Source organism: Clytia hemisphaerica, unplaced genomic scaffold (assembly GCF_902728285.1).
Source record: "Clytia hemisphaerica strain Z4C2 unplaced genomic scaffold, Clytia hemisphaerica genome assembly, whole genome shotgun sequence".
NCBI lineage: Eukaryota > Metazoa > Cnidaria > Hydrozoa > Leptothecata > Clytiidae > Clytia > Clytia hemisphaerica.
Genome location: NW_027104374.1, coordinates 568,037 through 586,733, shown reverse-complemented (window position 1 = coordinate 586,733; position 18,697 = coordinate 568,037). Strand labels below are relative to the sequence as shown.

The 18,697-nt window shown below is 35.6% G+C and overlaps 1 protein-coding gene across 2 annotated transcripts; it reads left to right on the top strand.

Moving 5' to 3' along the window:
• The first annotated feature begins 5,218 nt into the window (after window positions 1-5,218).
• On the top strand, window positions 5,219-18,411 carry LOC136818805 (b(0,+)-type amino acid transporter 1-like). 2 transcript variants are annotated; one of them, XM_067075042.1, is made up of 9 exons: window positions 5,219-6,208; window positions 12,638-12,863; window positions 14,793-14,837; window positions 15,055-15,178; window positions 15,818-15,921; window positions 16,167-16,263; window positions 16,550-16,705; window positions 17,181-17,367; window positions 18,059-18,411. In XM_067075042.1, exons 1-9 carry the CDS (start codon window positions 5,377-5,379, stop codon window positions 18,130-18,132), a joined length of 1,845 nt encoding a protein of 614 aa, XP_066931143.1. In that variant the 5' UTR covers window positions 5,219-5,376; the 3' UTR covers window positions 18,133-18,411. The 2 variants fall into 2 exon arrangements, with proteins under 2 accessions (XP_066931143.1, XP_066931144.1); XM_067075043.1 differs by lacking the exon at window positions 5,219-6,208 and adding an exon at window positions 10,201-11,035.
• Window positions 18,412-18,697: the final 286 nt, after the last annotated feature.

The window sequence follows — 18,697 nt, the reverse complement described above, 5'->3', positions numbered from 1 at the left end:
AGTTTCAAATCAATTGATGATGAACAAAGATCAATTTTTTAGCGTCTTTTTCGAAGGGAGATCAGCACCCAGGGACCCAGGGGGGGGGGTACTAGGGTTGCGAGCTGACGGGGGGGTGCCACCTGACTTTCGACCCTCGGACCCTTTCCCGGGACTAAAAAGGAGAAAACAAAGGAAAATTTTGTGAATCTTACGACCCTTACCGGGACAAATTTGACCAAATTTCGATCATTCTGGGCATAAAAGTTGAAATTTTCCTATTTCTCATACCCTTAGTGGGACTGAAATTAGATTTTCTGATTTTTCCGACCCTTAACGGGACTTTGGAAATCCAAAAAAGGTATCATCGTGCCCTCCATATTTGCCTTAGTAGTAACAGATTTTTGAAATTTTCCCCATTGAATAAAAAATACTATGTAACAGCCGGGGGGGGGGGTACTAGGGTTGACGAATGAGGGGTATGTGTGGACGGGACCTCCGAAAACCGACCCTTAGAGAGACTTTATTACAATTTTTTCTCTGGAAATCAAAAAATTTCCTAAAAATTTTGAATTTTCCACCTTAGAGAGAGAATAAAACTTTCTGATTTTTCCGCTTAGAGACTTTGAAAGGTGAAAAACCACCCTTACCGTCCGCACATACCCATCATCCATTTTTGCCTAAGTACCCCCCCCCCGGGTTATTGCTTTTTGATAGACTGGAAACCGCTGATAAAAGTGGCAAAAAGTGATATATAGTGGACTTTCACTTTTCGATTTTGCTTGAAAACGCAAAAACTACACACCAATAGTTCCTGATATGATTATGACAGTCTAGATTTTCCAAGGTACTACAAAAAATTGAAGACTTTTTTAAGGCAAGTATGAAATCTTTTCAGACCCACTCACTTACGTCTCAATATCTCCATTTCGAGGAGATAACATAAACCACGCTTTCCTATGGAAGTTTAAAGACTTTTTAATGAAGGTTTTTACAGCTATATCTACCCACTTCTAACTTTTTATTGCATTCTGAAATATCGAATATTATTCACATTTTCATTTCGAAGAGAACAAAAAAACACATGCGGTTTTGGGATATCTCCTGCAATACTTTCGAAATATTTTCAATTGAAGTATTTGATTCAACTTGAGCCAGTCGGTGGCTATTCTGGAGATGCATGCTAATATTTCTACTTATATACCGATGACAAAATGATATTGGTATGGTTTGCACTCCATCACCAATCACCATTACTATTATTTGAAGCTCCAAGGGAGATAAGAATTTACTTCGTATAACCGGGAGTTTTTCCTGTCAGATTTTCAACTTAACCTTAATGGAATGGACTTTTCTGTTTTCTAAAGTAATTGAGGCATTGTGGTTCTCTGGATCAAAGGAGAATATTGAGTTTTTGAAATAATTGCTTGAAGAGTGTAAAATAGCCATGAATATTGAAACCTCAATGACCCGGTGTAGTTTTGAAACTCACACCGGGTTGGTTGTGATTAAAAAGTTTTCACACCGCCGAACTGAAGTTAAGATTTTTAAAACTCACTGGGGTGAGAAATTCTTACTCGACTTTCACCGGAGTAGAGAAAAAGTGAGCTTTAAATATCAAGTCTGGTTCTCCTAAAACCAATGAAAATGTTTTGTTGTTTTCCGATTTTAACCGGGTTAACACCATAAATTTCCCAGTTTTGAAAGGGGAGAGAAAATTTCAAATAATTCTGATTGGGTGTACTCATTATCCTACCTTGGCTTTAGGCCATTTTTGGCTTTTTTTTCACAGGGTTATCCATCAGGGGTGGATCTGACCATGATCTGACAAGTTTGCTGATACAGGGGTGTCCTCTTACTCTTTCACTGGTCACATTTTTTGAGGATAAATGCAATTTTAGGAAATAAGCGGTTTCAAATCCTAATCACTTTATTAATGAAAGGAAAGAAAACACTGCTCAGCGAAAAGCATATGGCATTGGCATATGCGCATGTCATTAATTATTTTTTTATTGTTTCTGATGTCATCAATAATTAAAAGCCGAACGAAAGTTATAATGATTGATACATAATGATAAACGTCTGTTTCTAATCACCGCTTTCAATTTCTCCACTCGTTTATAAGAATACGGCAATTGAAAAAAATTCTCTGTAAAGTTCTTCTTCTCAAAAGTTTTGGATGTGTGTCGAAATAGCGTCGGTGATTTCGAGTTTTTTTCTAATCCGGATAAACTTTGGGGAAAAACTTTGAATCTTGATTAAATTTCCTTCCAAATAGAATTCTTCTAGAGAGATGATTGAAGATAAGATTTTCTTCGTCGTGTAGTGAGATTAAGATATGCTTATATACGAAAGACGTAGGCTAAAATATGGCTGTCGTTTTGTTTTTAATCTCCTACAATTTGCTTCCTGATTTCGAAAGTGAAGCAAGGGGAGAAAAAAAGCGTATGTTGAAAATGCGGAGGTATTATTTGTTTTATACTTTTTGAACAAGATGCTTCTTTCGAAGAAAAAATATTTTCATTCTCATTTTTATTTTGGAAAAATGACTGCTTTGTTCTGTTGCTATTTCAGATTAGGTCTGACCTAAGATATATTGGTTCTGGTTGAATTGAAGTGTTTTTCTGGATATGATTTTTTATTCTTTTTCCATTTTACTTTTAGTTAGCTTTTATTTCTAATGTGATTTGATTGGTTACCTGTCTTGAAAAATCCATTAGGTAATAATATTACAGTTTTTTGCAACCTTTGTGATCGAGTAAAAAGTTTTTAACTACGGTGTAGGGCCTAAGAGAATCCTGGGTATCCCAAGCTCAAAAGTCTAGAAAAAACAGAATTTACCTCAACATACAAAGTTCTAGGGAGGCCAGGCTGTAAACCAGAACATAAAACATAAAAAACTAGACTGTGAAATAGTTTACAGTCTGGATATCCAGGCTAACAGTACAAGGGATTCATCATACAACAATACGAGAAGTTCTTATTAAAAAGTGCTCATTTGTCATAAAGAAACTTTTTTAGTGGCACTATCTGGCAATTTCACTCTGGGCTGGGGGATGTGCGAAAAATGGACCCTATGAAGGACTTGTTTTTGTGAAAATTTTGCTAAAATTTGCGAAAAAGTGACCCTAAATGGGACTGTAATTCCAAAATTTTCTAGACACTTTCTATTTTTCCCAAATTCCCCCAAAAGGTACCCTATGAAGTACTCGTTTTTCTATTTTAATATTTTTGTGACCCTATGTGAGACTCATGGAGGTGATAAAAAATAACCTGACAAGTGGCACATCTCCGTACCCCTTTTTGTCCATGTAACCCACGGGTTTTTACTAATGTAGCACTTAATTAAAGCGATTTTGTGTGGGGGCTAACACTGCAACATACTTTTCCTGAACAATAAAACGTACAAGGATGTGACAATATAAAGCAATCCTTTTTGTGATAATGGGGGTGTGATCACTGACCTTTATATAACCCTGGACCAAGCAATATCTGCCATCTTTGATTGGAGTTTTTTTAGAATTGGTACCCAAGGAGAAGCCATTGCAATGTCGAAAATTAACGTCTAACGCCGCTACATCATCAAAAGAATTTGAGGGAAAGTAGACCTAGCGCTCTCGATGCATTTACACCGCTATCGAGTAGTGCCGACATTAGGGTACCAATTTTCAAAAAACTCCGATCAAAGATTTTGCTTGGCTGGGATTGAGAAGCTTTGTCCGGGGTATATAAAGGTCAGTGGGTGTGATGTGCTAAATATCAGCATTTTGATTTGGAAGTAGGCCTGTTTAAAAGGGAATCGTTTACTAAAATACCTAGCTCTCCTTATAGCCTAGTTAACTAAGTCCGTATTCACAAGGCTAGGACACACAGCTTATGATAACATAGTGTTTTCGGCGCTTTAAAGATATTTTATGTTTACGGATTTTAAGTTTGCCTTGGAATACTGTCACAACTTACCATTAGATTTATCCTGGTGACTGAATCAAACTATCTTTGATTTCTAGGCTACTCTCCTTACACTAATAGACTCTTTTATGTGAGTCCACTCATACCACCTCCGATACAATAGGGTGTTATCAGAAAGCATTTATCTAGAAATTATAAACATATATGCATAACCTTGCTTGTATTACCTACTTTAACGGCTTAATGTTTAGAAAGATTCTTGATATGCGTAAGTCATTTTTCTAACGGAAACACCCGAAAAAATCCGGGATTTGACCCCTCTCTGTTACTAAAAATAGAAATATGGAGGTCAAAATCCGGCTGTTTTCGAGTGCTTTCGTTGATAAAAATGACGTCATCTTGACTTACGCATATCATCAAGAATTGACACTGTTAAACCAACGCTACCAAAGTGAAACTCATGAGATTAAAGTTAACGAGAGGTTTTATTTGATTCCAATACGCATATGAGCTTTTGATATGCTTTACTATTACTTTGAGTAAACGCACCGGGCGTTTATTAAATTCATTTAGATTTTCAGAGGGGCGGTTATTTGAGGGGGCGTTTAAAAGAATTGGGGCGTTTTTTCGAAGCAATACGGTATGCTAATAGTAGGATTATGTTAAATGATATTATTTTTCATGATAAAAAAGGAGGCTTTGTAAGCTTTGGCCATGAACTTCTAACGAAGAAGTTAGAAGTTCATGCTTTGGCTTTACAATATTTTGTAAATTAACAATAAAAATACCAGTACGGAGACATCTGCGATGAAGTATGATTTATAAATAGCAATACTTCTTTTGTCGTCTCCGCTCCCTCACCAGCACTCCATCGATGGTCGGTTTGAAAAATATCAAACGAGAAAAGACAATGACAACCCAGACTCTCTACGCAACGGCACTACGGCAATGAATTTTGAAATAAGCCGTAGATACTGGGTTTTTGTACAGGTAACGCCGAAAGGGGAAAAAATTGTTTTTTCTTGAAATGCTGTATAAGCAAATGGTAAGATATATGTTGATATGTCCCCTTCAAATGATGATTTTTTTTTCGGCATTTTTCTTCCTTTGTTTCTTCCGTACAAAACAATAAGGGAGTGCTATATTTTATTAGCGGCACTAATTAAATAAAATAACAGAAGCGTTTTAAAATAAGGGTTAAAAATACTAAAAAGAAGTAGCACTCGTAGGAAAAATTTCACCTGCCACTTATGTCTCCCGTCTCTTTAATATTTTATTATTCAGGTTTCTCGGCAGATTTTTGTCGTCCTTTTGAGGTATAAGGGAAGCGTGAAGGATGATACATTTATTTTTAGGGAAGAAAAAAAGTAGAAGATCAAAAAATCTTATATGAAGAATGGGAATGGCTTAACTTTGATATCAGAAGCATGAGAAAAGTGTCGTTGTTTCATGTTAGCAAAGATTAAGCCTGTTATTTAATTTTTATAAATGAGCTGTCGTCGAGAATCTGGTCCAAATATAGCAATGAAAACTTTCAGCAATCCAAAGATGAGAGAATTACGTCACCCAATTGTGAAACCAAAATTATCTTTCGACAGTTTAACAACTAAAGCAAACCATTTAAAAGAGAAGCTGAGCCAACGCTCAAGTTATTTAACGGATGGATTTTCCAACCATGATTATTCTCCACTCCATACAAAAATAGACCGGAAAAAAGAAAATACACTAACGGAAATCCCGTATTGCGGGTCTAGTAGACGCCGGAAGTCGCACCCAGTGTCTCAATCAGTGATTGACAACTCATCTGTTAGCATAGTGGAGGAAGAACAGCCACCGGTACCGGAAGAGGAGCGTCAACGAAGAAAAACAGTACCTGTCATATACGGAGACATTTTAAACCCAAAGAATAGAGGAACACTTTTAAAAAGGACGTTACGAGCATATAGTAGTATTAATTTAGTCGTTGGAACTATAATAGGAAGTGGAATATTTCTTTCGCCGTCACCAATAATAAGAGACTCAGGTTCTATCGGCTTAAGCCTTATTGTATGGGCTGTGTGTGGACTTTGCACATTGTTAGGTGCTTTATGTTATATTGAACTTGGAACTGAGATCCAGAGATCTGGATCAGAGTTTGCGTATCTATTGAATGGGTTTGGAAAATTACCAGCTTTTATTTACACGTGGACATCTGTGTTGGTGATTAGACCTACTTCAACAGCTACCATTTCGTTAGTCATGGCAGAATACTTTTGTAAAGCATTTTCACATGACGAGGACGACCAGTTGACGAAAAGATACATTGCTCTCGTATGTATAGGTAAGAGTTTGTAATATTTAACCTACGTCTTAATGAGTCCTTCAATTTATCCTTCCAGGCGTTTCGATCTTTCACTGAAAGGTTTTCAAACTTGCATCTATATTTAAAACTAGCACTTTCTTTCATAATCTGATGCAATTTTGGTACATGAGCTCAGTTGAGCCCAACTTTTCGGGACAAGCTGGAGTTTTTACAAGCTCTTATTTGATTTGGTTGGTCGTTAAAGTGTAATAAAAGAATCTCATAACTTTTTCTAAAGAACGCGTCATCTCTATCACTTTAAATGACCAATTAGTGAAGTATCTTGTAAAAACTCCAAGGCATCTCAACTTTTCTAGAGCACTTATGGTACTTATACAGGGTGTCCCTAATTAAAGTATCGAGTTTGAACATGCGATTGAGTCGAAAGTTTTATGTGCGTGTTCACAAAATTGTATTTTAAGCTCTCCCTCTTTTTTCTTTGTCATTACGATTAATTTATACGTTGTAACTACCTTTTGTAATAAGCCTGTGCGATGGAGAACGTTCTTATATTTTAGCTATAACACACACAAACTTTTCTACTCAATCGCATGTTCAAACTCGATACTTTAATTAGGGACACCCTGTACTTACATCTGAATGAATCTGATTTGTCCTTGCTTTGAACGATTCCTATGGGAACTATGACACCGAAGGCTAGAGACGAACTTTCTTGAGTGAGAAGAAGTGAAGCCTTAAGATCTATTGAATACCTTTTTCACGTGGAAAGTTTTTCGAAACCTGGTGATAGATTTTATTTTCAATCCAGCGTTTATGTGAAAACCACGCAGGTCACACCGGGGGGGGGGGTCTAAGGCAAGATGGGTTACAGGGATGCTCCGCTGGTTAGGGTACCTTTTTTATCCTCCACGAGTCCCAGGTAGGGTCGCAAAAACACTAAAATAGAAAAATCAGTCCCACGTAGGGTGTCCATTTTTGGAAAATTTGGGAAAAAAGTAGAAAATTTGAGAAGATTTTGGAATTTCAGTCCCATTCAGGGTAGCTTTTTTCGCAAATTTAGAGTTCCACGTAGGGTTCATTTTTCGAACCTCAGCGGAGCACCCCTGTCGGTCGACAAGGGTAGTACCCCCCCAGGAGGTCACACGTTTGGATGGAAAATAAGTACACGTGCTATCAGATAGAGGGGTAGTAAATGCGCAGTCAAGGCCATAATATTTGAGAAAAAAAAATGGAAATCCACTGGGAAGTTTTAAAACCACTATCGATTTGTAAATGCTATAAAGTAGGTTGGAAGGGTAGAGTTTTAACCCTGGGTTTTAACATTAGACTTAATACTTACGACCTTAGGATCTGAGGATCCAAAAGTTCAAAAATAGTCCAATAAGGCTCAGGCTATAGCCTGGAAGTTTGCCAAATTGAAATATTCGATTAAATTAAAGAGACAGCCCAAAATCGACTTTCTCGCCGGAACTTTAAATCTTGAAAAACGTTGAAATAACCAAAATTCTCATTATATTTCAACCATGCTTGCGGGAAAATATATTTGCGTGGCTTAACGTGGCTTAACGAAAAAATAGCGGTGGTAGAGTTTGGAACAAAATGTAAACACCCCGTCCCGGGCTAACCTTTTCTCTCAAATTTATCCCACCTTCTAAACTATGTCCTTTTAAAGTCCTTGTGTAAACGATAGGATAGATTGGCTTATCTAGGAATAGTCCGGGAGCCAAACCTGAAAAATGGCATTTTGCTTAACCCAAGTTTCTACAGGATAAACTACACATTTTTGGAATCCTCAACTATCCTAGTTTAAGAATGGTCGGTCCCCAAAGCTAACTCCTGGTCAATTTTTCATATTGGGACCGAGTTTAGGGGGTACTTTTTACCCTTTGTAAGGATTTGCTAAGGAAAATATCCTTCCATGTATGATTTAATTTGCTATATCTCATGAATAAATTGACCAATTGCTTTGAAACTTTGCCAAAAGTTTCAACGAGATACATGGTGATCATTATTGGCAAAAGACTTTTCTGAAAAATTATTTTTGGGGGTTTACCTGGGGCAAAATAGGGAAATTTTGGGTATTTTCACTGAATTTTGACACTTTATAAGACTGGGACCTACCAAAACAACTTTTAACGAGGCACAAACTTTGTGTTATGATAAAATTTGATGCGATACACCAGAAAAATTTCTTGTCAACTGTATTTAGTTTCATTTTTGACGCTTCAGGGCGTAAAAATGCCCATTTTATTGAATTTTTACATAATTTGAGCAATTTTGACTGCTTATCTCGCCTAAAATATCTTCGAAAATAGTTTTAACTTGATCTTTGTGTAATATACTCTGGTCGTATCCCCCTCACTCTGAATGTGATAATTTCAAGTCAGAATTGTAATTTTCTAGAGTATATTACACAAAGATCAAGTTAAAACTATTTTCGAAGATATTTTAGGCGAGATAAGCAGTGAAAATTGCTCAAATTATGTAAAAATTGAGCCTGAGGATTTTGAATTTTGTTTCTTTACAGATTTAAAGTTAAGTCATGGAATTATTTATCAATTGGAATAAAATAAAGTTCCACTCTCTTTCTTTCGCTTGGCAACTATCCGGTTAGAGGTGTTGCTGAATGAATTCTTTACAAGTTTTCTAAACTGATAAAAAGCTCACCATCACACATGTTTAAGAATTTGTCCAGCTAGTTAAAGGTTTTATTTTTACATAAGTTTTCCCGTTTCATATCAGACACATCTTTCATATCGGGACAGTGTCTCCCTATTGTTACATTATGCTGATATAAGCAAAAAGCATAGTCGTAGTGAGATACCCTACAAAATTTATGAGGGAGCGCAGACGTTTATGACATATTCATTATCTTTTGATAAAACAAAGACAATAATTATAGTGTCGTGAAAACCGCTCTCATCCATAAATTTTGTAGGGTATAGGGTATAGGGTATGAAAAGATATTTTTATTTTCCTCTTTCTGATAAATCTTGTTCCACATCCATGTCAATCTAATGTGAAAAAGCTTGTGAATTAAAATTGATGAGTAAGCAAACAATATCACTCTTATTTAAAAACAAAACCTTTCAGGACCTGAATCCAAGTAACCAATGGGCTATTCCAGAAAGAATTTATACCCCCAATATTAAGGAGGTCTTTTTTTAAAAAGGTGACCGGGACTTTCTTCCAATTTTTAAGAAGCCCCTTGGATTTTTTCATCCAATTGTTTTGGACCACCCTGGATTTTCAACCCGATTTTGCTGACCACCCTGGATTTTTTCATTCAAAAAACCAGAACACCCTGGATTTTTTACTTTCCAGACCACCCTGGACGTCACACCTCCTCAACATAAGGGGTACAGACTATTTCTGGAATAGCCCAATCCGGTGGAAAAAGATCCCACCGGGTCCCGCAACAAGGAGTCCAGGGAAGGGGATGATTGATTATATATTCTTTCACTAGACATATACATCAGGAAAATTCCGCGGTTTAGTAGACCTTAATAAAACCTATCGAAAAAAGCTCAAAGAGAGAAGACGAGTTTTATATTATGAGACATTCGGAGACATGTTTAAGTTTTTTTAGTGCGTAACTCGAGGAAAATATTTCATCAGCATTTTCCTCTTTTCTGTCGTTTGAAATCAAATACACGATAAATCTCTGTAGTTCGAAAAATTAGATGAAAATGACGTAGGGCTCAAATCATCCAATCAGATCAATATAGGTAGTAAGTCAGCAGCTGATATAAGTCTGTGAGAATAAGAACATTAAAATCAAAAATATAATAAAGGGAAGGGGAACAAAGGGAACAAAAAACATCTTTAATGAATGAAATTTTGTGGGATAAGATATTTTACGTTATGAATAGGGAAAATATATTTTCACCCAACGATATTATAGTAGAGTAACATGTAATTGTTTTAAAGTTCATAAATATTTTATTTTACTATTGAGGGAGAAAGGTAGGAGCTAAGTAACCTTCATTTTACACCAAGATAAACATTACATTAAACAAGAAATTTTGGGGGAATATAGAGGAGGGAAATTGTATTCTGAAAATAAAATACAATCAAGGACAAGAGACTGAGAAAGATTTCTTAAGTTGGTTTGTTTTGATTGATTGTCTACCAAAAGAGTTTGAATTTATAGAGTTGAAATCTTTTGACTTTGGGTATCAATTTTGTTACAAGAGACATAAATCTTGTTTCGCTCGAAACTCTAATTCTCCCTTATTCGAGGATTTAACAAACAAATAAACTGTCAAATCCATGCTGATCCATTCTCTGAGAATATTTTCGGAATCAAAATGGTATCTGATTCAATGGAAATGTTAGAAAAAAAGACTTCAGAAGTTGATTTTAAAGATGTGAACTTAGATGATGAGCTGATGGAGAATGGAACAGTCAAAGTCATTAAACCACAATTAGAGAAGACTGTTTCTATGATTGGAGGGATAGGGCTTGTTGTTGGTTCCATCATCGGCAGTGGTATCTTCTTATCACCAAAGAATGTTCTCTTGGAGACTGGTTCTGTTGGATTATCACTTTGTGTCTGGTTACTTTGTGGTCTTATTGCTCTGTTTGGTGCCTTGTGTTACGTGGAACTTGGGACCGAGATCCCACTTTCAGGTGCTGAATATTCGTACCTATATGATGCTTTCAAACAGAGCATTTTGGGACGAATTTTAGCTTTCTTATATTCTTGGACTGCTACCTTGATTATTCGACCGTCTGCGGTGGCAATTATTGCGACAATTTTTGCTGAGTATGTTTCAAAGCCTTTCTATGACGATGGAGTGGTACCCATTTGGGTCATCAAGACAACCGCTTTCATCTGTATTGGTGAGTATTGAAAATCCTTTGGTTCAATGGTCTTTTACTGGTAATAGAAAATCAATTTCGTACCCAACGCTACTTTCACCCAAACTCGAACCCATTCCCTTTTGTTTGATCTTTTATGACTCTGGCATGGCTCAGGTCTGACAGTAAAATAAAAAAGTAGTGCAAGTGTTTCTGGGGTACGAGGTTGACTTGAACGTCTTTAAAATTTTTCTGATGGATGTGATATTATCGTTGGCGCTATCAGAATAATGAAAGAAGTGAACTAAAGGGCTGGGTTCGAGTTTGATAGAAAATTAGAATCAGAGGAATTCGAAGTGAAATTCGAAGTAGAGATTGCAAGAATAGACTGTTGACCTTTCAAAGAAAACAAATTAAGTAACGAGAAAAAGGCTCAAACTTGATCTTTAGCATTATTTGAAAGTTTGGATCACACATAATTTTTTTTGATTTAAAGAAAATAAACTGAGGAACGGAGGCAAAGGATCGCTTGATATCTGATAGTTTATGTGGGACACACATAAAATTTTGGATTTACCAGTATTCTGATCACGTCATCAGAATGTTATCTGGCCATCTTTAACATAGAGATTCTCTAAAAAGGGAGGCGTGGCGTTTGAACTAAACGTTAAAAGGTATCAAACATTCAAATCTTGTTATAACATTTTGAAAGAAAAACTTGGCCACCACAATGCGGTAAGGAAGTCTTTAAAACAAAAATATCATTTCATGAGATGTGGTTGAGTTTAAAAAAAGGTGTAACAAGAGTTGAGTCTCTTCCAAGCAGTGCCGGATTTAGAGGCTAAAAGTGTCGATAAAAACATTTTGAGTGTAAGTCAAATAACTTTTGAATCATTTCACTAATACAGAACGATGAACAATGATACAGGAGCGAGCAAAGCAAAATCTTAGGGCCCGAGAAGCATATAAGGAGTCAGGGAGGAATCTACAGCATGGACTTTAAAGTGAAAAACAGATTTCATTTCCTTAATAGAAAAATTTTTTCTTCTCAGCAGAGGAAAGAGTCTTATTCAAAAAAAAGAATAGCAGGGGGTTGCCTTTCCTTATCTTGAGAATCCCAATCCCACTGTTCTAGAAGAATAGATGTTTGTTGAAGTTTTATGAAACATTGAGAAAGCACAATCTTCTTCTTGTTGAGAATCGGATTGAAATAATTTGAATGTCTTAATTAAGACTTTTCCTTGTTTTAATAAGGTCAATCTAGGGGGAACTTTGAAATACTAATTTTTTTTATCCAATTATGTCTATAAATAGAGTTATGAATGGGTCTGAAAGTCTCTATTCCTCTGAAACTCAATGCTATTTGAGATTGTGTATCAAAATTCTAACATACAAATAATAATTTTGAAGACTACACTGTGGATACCCACCAGAAAAATGCCCTAACCATACGCCACTAAACATACGCCACTGACTAGAGAAAAACATCTCACCAGTAGATTAGCTAGGGATATTCATAATAGTTTTTAACGTAAAAAACGACTTCATGGGTCGTCCGTCGGGGAAAAGTCCGTTGGGGAAACGTCCGGTCACCCTTCGTGGGTCTGGACGACAAATTTAAATCCTTTTCAATTTCTTTTACAGTGATCATAACAGTGGTGAATTGCATCAGTGTGCGATGGGCCGTCATCATGCAGAATGTCTTCACAGCTGCCAAACTTGTTGGTGTCGCAATCATCATAGTTATCGGCTTCATCGAGATCGGGAAAGGGAATTTCAAGAATTTCGAAAAACCATTCGAAGGATCGGAAAAGAATGTTTTCACCATCAGTAAAGGATTTTATTCAGGATTGTGGGCGTACGATGGGTGGTACGTCGAATTTCTACTCCTCCTACAGTCCTAGTTCTTTCTTATGCTTTTCTGTTGCTTTACATAGTTCAAGAATTTTAAGCGTGGGTCATATTCCGCCCACTTTATCTTTTTTTATCTTGTTCAAAAATTGATTTCGATAATTCTGGGGACGTTTTCAATTCTAATGATGATGCTAGTTAGTTTTCCTGCTCTTAATCCAGTTCCTTTATAAAAGACCTTTCTTTTTATTCGATACAGAATCTCATTATGACTAGTACAGTGGGTGAAAAGTCATTTCACCCACTGGTGCGACCGCCCTGAAAATTTGATTAAACTCATTTTGATTTTTATAATTATCTTTCCACCTGTCTTTTTGATTTTTGAGATTAAAAATTTGCAAACTAAGTAAAGTTGCTTAAAATACCAATTGATCAAACCGGAAGAATCTCACATTTTGTTAACTTAAGAAGTCAATTAATTACTCAATAGTTCGGCAACACTTTTTTATTAGAATAGCTTCCTCCAGATTATTAGAAAGGCGAGTTGGCGAGATTTTAATAAAAATAAGCCCAATGTAATATGTTTTATTTGCTAATATTGAATAGTACACTAACTGCCATCGCCTAATTTTAAAACCCCTTGTAAGAACTAATTACCGAAAGGTAATCTGACTTCAATCAAGAGTTATTGATTTGATTCTTATAAAGTAGATGCTTATAAGAAAAATAAATATGCTCATCTTTTTCGCCATCCTTTGTTTACCTTGTAAGAACTAATTACCAAAAGGAATTGCCTCAATCAAGAGTATAGATTAGGTTCTTATAAATTAATTGCTTATGAGAAAAATAAATATGCTAATCTTTTTTGCCATCCTTTGTTTACTTTGTAAGAATTAAATACCGAAAGGTAATCTGCCTTCAATCAAGAGTTATTAATTTGATTCCTATAGATTAGATGCTTATAAAAAAAATAAATATGCTCATATTTTTCGCCATCCTTTGTTTACTTTGTAAGAACTAATTACCGAAAGGCAAATTGCCTTCAATCAAGAGTTATTGATTTGATTCTTATAAAGTAGATGCTTATAAGAAAAATAAATATGGTCATATTTTTCGCCATTCTTTGTTTACTTTGTAAGAACTAATTACCGAAAGGTAATCCGACTTCAATCAAGAGTTTTTGATTTGATTCTTATAAAGTAGATGCTTATAAGAAAAATAAATATGCTCATATTTTTCACCATCCTTTGTTTACTTTGAAAGAACTAATTACCGAAAGGTAAATTGCCTTTAATCAAGAGTTTTTGATTTGATTCTTATAAATTAGATGCTTATAAGAAAAATAAATATGCTCATATTTTTTGCCATCCTTTGTTTACTTTGTAAGAACTAAATACCGAAAGGTAATCTGTTTCAATCAAGAGTTATTGATTTGATTCCTATAAATTAGATGCTTATAAGAAAAATAAATATGCTCATATTTTTCGCCATCCTTTGTTTACATTGTAAGAACTAATTACCGAAAGGTAAATTGCCTTTAATCAAGAGTTTTTGATTTTATTCTTATAAATTAGATGCTTATAAGAAAATATAATATGCTCATATTTTTCGCCATCCTTTGTTTACTTTATAATAACTAATTACCGAAAGGTAAATTGTTTTCAATCAAAAGTAATTAGATACCCGAGAGTATTACACGTTTAAAACTATTGAGTGACTTGCAAAAGTTCTTTCCCGCGTTTTATTAAATTTGGTCACGCGGTTAATATATTACGGAGGTAATCGAAATTGTTAATATCTCCTCAGTATTGCACTCATATGCGACAATTGGCAATTTTTCTGATTTCGAGAAAATGAGACTTTTCACCGTATACAAAATTGGTGGGACCGCCTTCAGGGCGGTCGATAAGCACCTTGTTAACTAGTAATTGTTTTATCATTATTCTAGGAATACGTTAAATTTCGTAACTGAAGAAATGCACAACCCTTCCAGGTGAAGATCTTACTTGTAACTTTAAATTTTGGTTTAGATATTTAGGAAAGACTGGAGAGTACCTAACCAGTTAAAAAATAGTCAGTATTTACTCACTAGTCTGATGATACTTTAGATACTATCGAAGAATCGAAAAAACTGCTGATGCTTAGAATATTGACATTGGCTCAATATATCCGATTTATTTGCCAAATGGACCTTGCTTTTCACATTTTAGAGACATGCCAAGAACGTTGATCATTTCGATGTCCATAGTGATCATCTGTTATCTTCTGTGTAATGTTTCTTATATTTTGGTGCTTGGTGGTGATCAAATTGCCAAATCCTCCACTGTAGCTTTGGTAAGTATGCCACACCTCAATGTATTATTACATCCCTGTCTCAATATATTATTACAGCTCTATCTCAATTGTATTGTCACATCCTTGTCTTAATGTATTTCTTTCTCAATACCTTATCACAGTCCTGTCTCAACATACATTGTCATACCACTGTCTCAATGTATCATCACACCCCTGTCTCAATGTATTATTACACCTCTGTCTAAATATATTGCCATACCCCTGTTTCAATATTATTGTCACTCCCCTGTCTCAACATACATTGTCTTGTCATACCACTGTCTCAATGGATTGTTACACCCCTTTTTCAATGTTTTTCATCCCTTTTTCAATGTTTTTTCACCCCTTTTTCAATGTTTTTTCACCCCTTTTTCAATGTTTTTTCACCCCTTTTTCAATGTTTTTTCACCCCTTTTTCAATGTTTTTTCACCGCTTTATCAATGTTAATATCACTACCATACCTTAATGTTAATCGTACTTTACCCCCTACCTCAATTTCAAACATGTCCAATATGGACGGGGTAGGCCAGATTGACTTCAGTATTAAATCAATAATATTGCTGCAGGTCATTCGCAGGTCCCTAACTTGAAACGACTTTCGTTGTGTGGAGATGAATATATATTCCTTGCGGTTTCAGGATGTAGCAAACGCGTATCTTGGTAAAGCCAGTGTCATTATACCCATTTTAGTTGGTTTGTCATGTTTTGGAGCTGTTAATGGTCTCGCGTTTAGTAGCGGAAGGTACGGTTATTTATGTCTCCGTTGTGATACATGTACATTACAACATCGAGTGAATGAACCTATGGCTAAAATTCTAAACATATATTCTAAAAATTGATTCTCCTTGTTTACTGAAAACTACCTCCTTTGGCGTATCGAGAAAAAGCTATATAAACCATAAACTTGCGTTGCATTTGTTGGACACAGACACTCAAAACTGTTCAAAAACACCTTTACAACCTGTTTACTTATTTCTTTTTTTTTAGACTGGTGTATGCAGCAGCGAGGGAAGGTCATTTACCAAAAGTTTTATCAATGGTGCAGATGAAAAGAAGAACACCGATACCATCTCTTATTTTCACCGTAAGTCTTAATTGTTTTGTATAATTGCTGATGGAAGCTCTGATCCCATCATATGAACTTTTGCACACCATATGTAAAGCCTGCCATCCCTATTGAAACCCCTGAGTCACAGACCCAATGGGACCTCATCTCACTGGAAAGTTTGGCTAAAATCTCGTCCCTTGTGGGAAAGATATCCTACAATTTCAGCCTCATTGGAAAAATTGACTTTGATTCCCAACTGTGGAAAAAATTACCACTTGGGCTGTACAATAAATGAATTTCAATCTTCTTTATTTTCTTTCAGGCTGTTATTTCAATCATTATGTTGATTCCAAACACCAGTCAATTCGAAACGTTGGTTGGCTTGTTCAGTTTTGCATCATGGCTTTTCTATGGAGCTTGTTTTGTCGTTCTTCTGTATTTACGTTTCTCAAGGAAAACAATGATCCGACCGTATAAGGTAAGTTGAATTTTCAAACGTTGAAAGAAATAAGGAAAAGAGACAATGAAACATGTGCTCGGGTAGCTTTCTTACAGTTTCAAAGAGTGAATCCATCAGCTTCAGCTAAATCAAATAACAAACGATTCTCGCGGCATTGAAATATCCAAACATTCGAGTATTGTAACAATTCTTATGACCACCATGTTTTAGGAAGGACGTAAAGAAATTGCTCTTATCTTTCACGATTCTGGGTTATCTATTGTATAGTAGTTACACACTCAGATTTAAACTTACTTTAAAAGTTTAATATCTCTCATCTCTTCAAGCTCACCTGACAAATGGTTTGCTTCTCGGTTAATCAGATTTTTCTGGATTGACAGATTACTGTGCTACCATATTATGGTATCACTCTAGTAAAATAAATTAAACTAGGTATCTAAAATAAATCTCAGAATCTAAATGTTTGTCAATGTATTCTTTTTCTCATTTTCAGGTCTTTCTACCGATTCCAGTGATTATGGTTGCAGTATCCGTCTTCTTGATCGTCTTTCCTTTTCTCGGTGAATGGATCGGCTGCACCATCGCGTTGGGAGTTATATTGCTTGGTATTCCTGTCTATATCATTTTTGTACATGTTGACATTCTAAAATATGCACCTAATGTTTTCCAGAATTGCGCAGGTGAGTTTTTCTACGCTTATTTGGAGGTACTTCGCATTATTTCTCTAGATTAGAACTACAATCTGTGACTAAATATTATGGCAAGAATTCCCTCCCCCCCCCTAGTATCAATGCTGATGGTTGGAAAGACTGCAACCATGCTCAGAGAAAGCTCACATCAACACTGATATTAAGGGGAAGGGATTTTGCCACATATTTTTTTGCCACATATTTTTTTGCCAAAAAATTGCCACATATTTTTTCACTGATTGTATATCTTCTTCAAAATTAACATTTATGACAGTAATCAACTAAGACCGCCTTAAGCTGTTGTTTATACTGCCTGCCAATTTGCGAGACACTGACACACATTTCTTGAATCAAGTGCGTTAATCCAGCGTGAACCACTAGGGAGCAAGGCCAGCGCACTCTCATCTTACACAATCACCGACAGGCTTTTTAAGTTTCTGTCTGATATAGCGTGGGTTGGCCCGGGCGAAGGTACATTCACTTGCCAAGTGAATCACAGCAGCTAGTGGGAATCGAATCCCGACCTCCTGCACGGAAGTCAAAATTGATAACCACTACACTACTGCGCCTATAGTAGTTACCAGTATAAATCCTTTGGAACAATGGTAGCCAACTTTGTAAATATTCAAATTTACTGTATCGACTGAATTTAAAATTCAAATATTTGTTTAATCTTTTCTAGGTTCATGTGTCTCGAAATCTCAAACAACCTTTGGTATGGAATTTCCTACAGACGAGTCCTTCTTCAAAACATAGAATTCCACCCTGGAATCACCCTGGGAGTAGGAGCATTATACTAGAAGCTGTAACCATGGAATGTTATAATATGGTGCAAAAATGCAAAACTACAAAATAAAGGCCTTATTCAAATAATTATATGGTAACTCATAATTTAGTTAGTTTTCATAACGAGAGAAATATTTATATTATTTTCATATAACATTTATTTCATCCTTTGTATTTATTATTTATTACCTCGCAATTATCCCTAAGTATTGCTATCAAAAGATTTGAAGACTAACCACAAGTAACCACACCTTCTTCTCTTAGAGTCGAAACCCCTTTAGAAAAAGTTCAAATTTCTTGAAATTCTCGAAAATACCAAAGGTCTTTATAAAAAGAATCTAAAATCCATTCGCTATAAGTGTCACTTAATAGGTTTAAATTACCATAACTGTTAATCCTCTTAAGAAGATATCATAAAATTTAACGCTACTTTCATTCACGGTTACTGAAAAACAATTATCAGCTCTTTTTACGTCGTTGGTGTTATTCTTTGGCCTGTGTCTCTTTTAAAATCATGGTATACGTTCTATTTTCC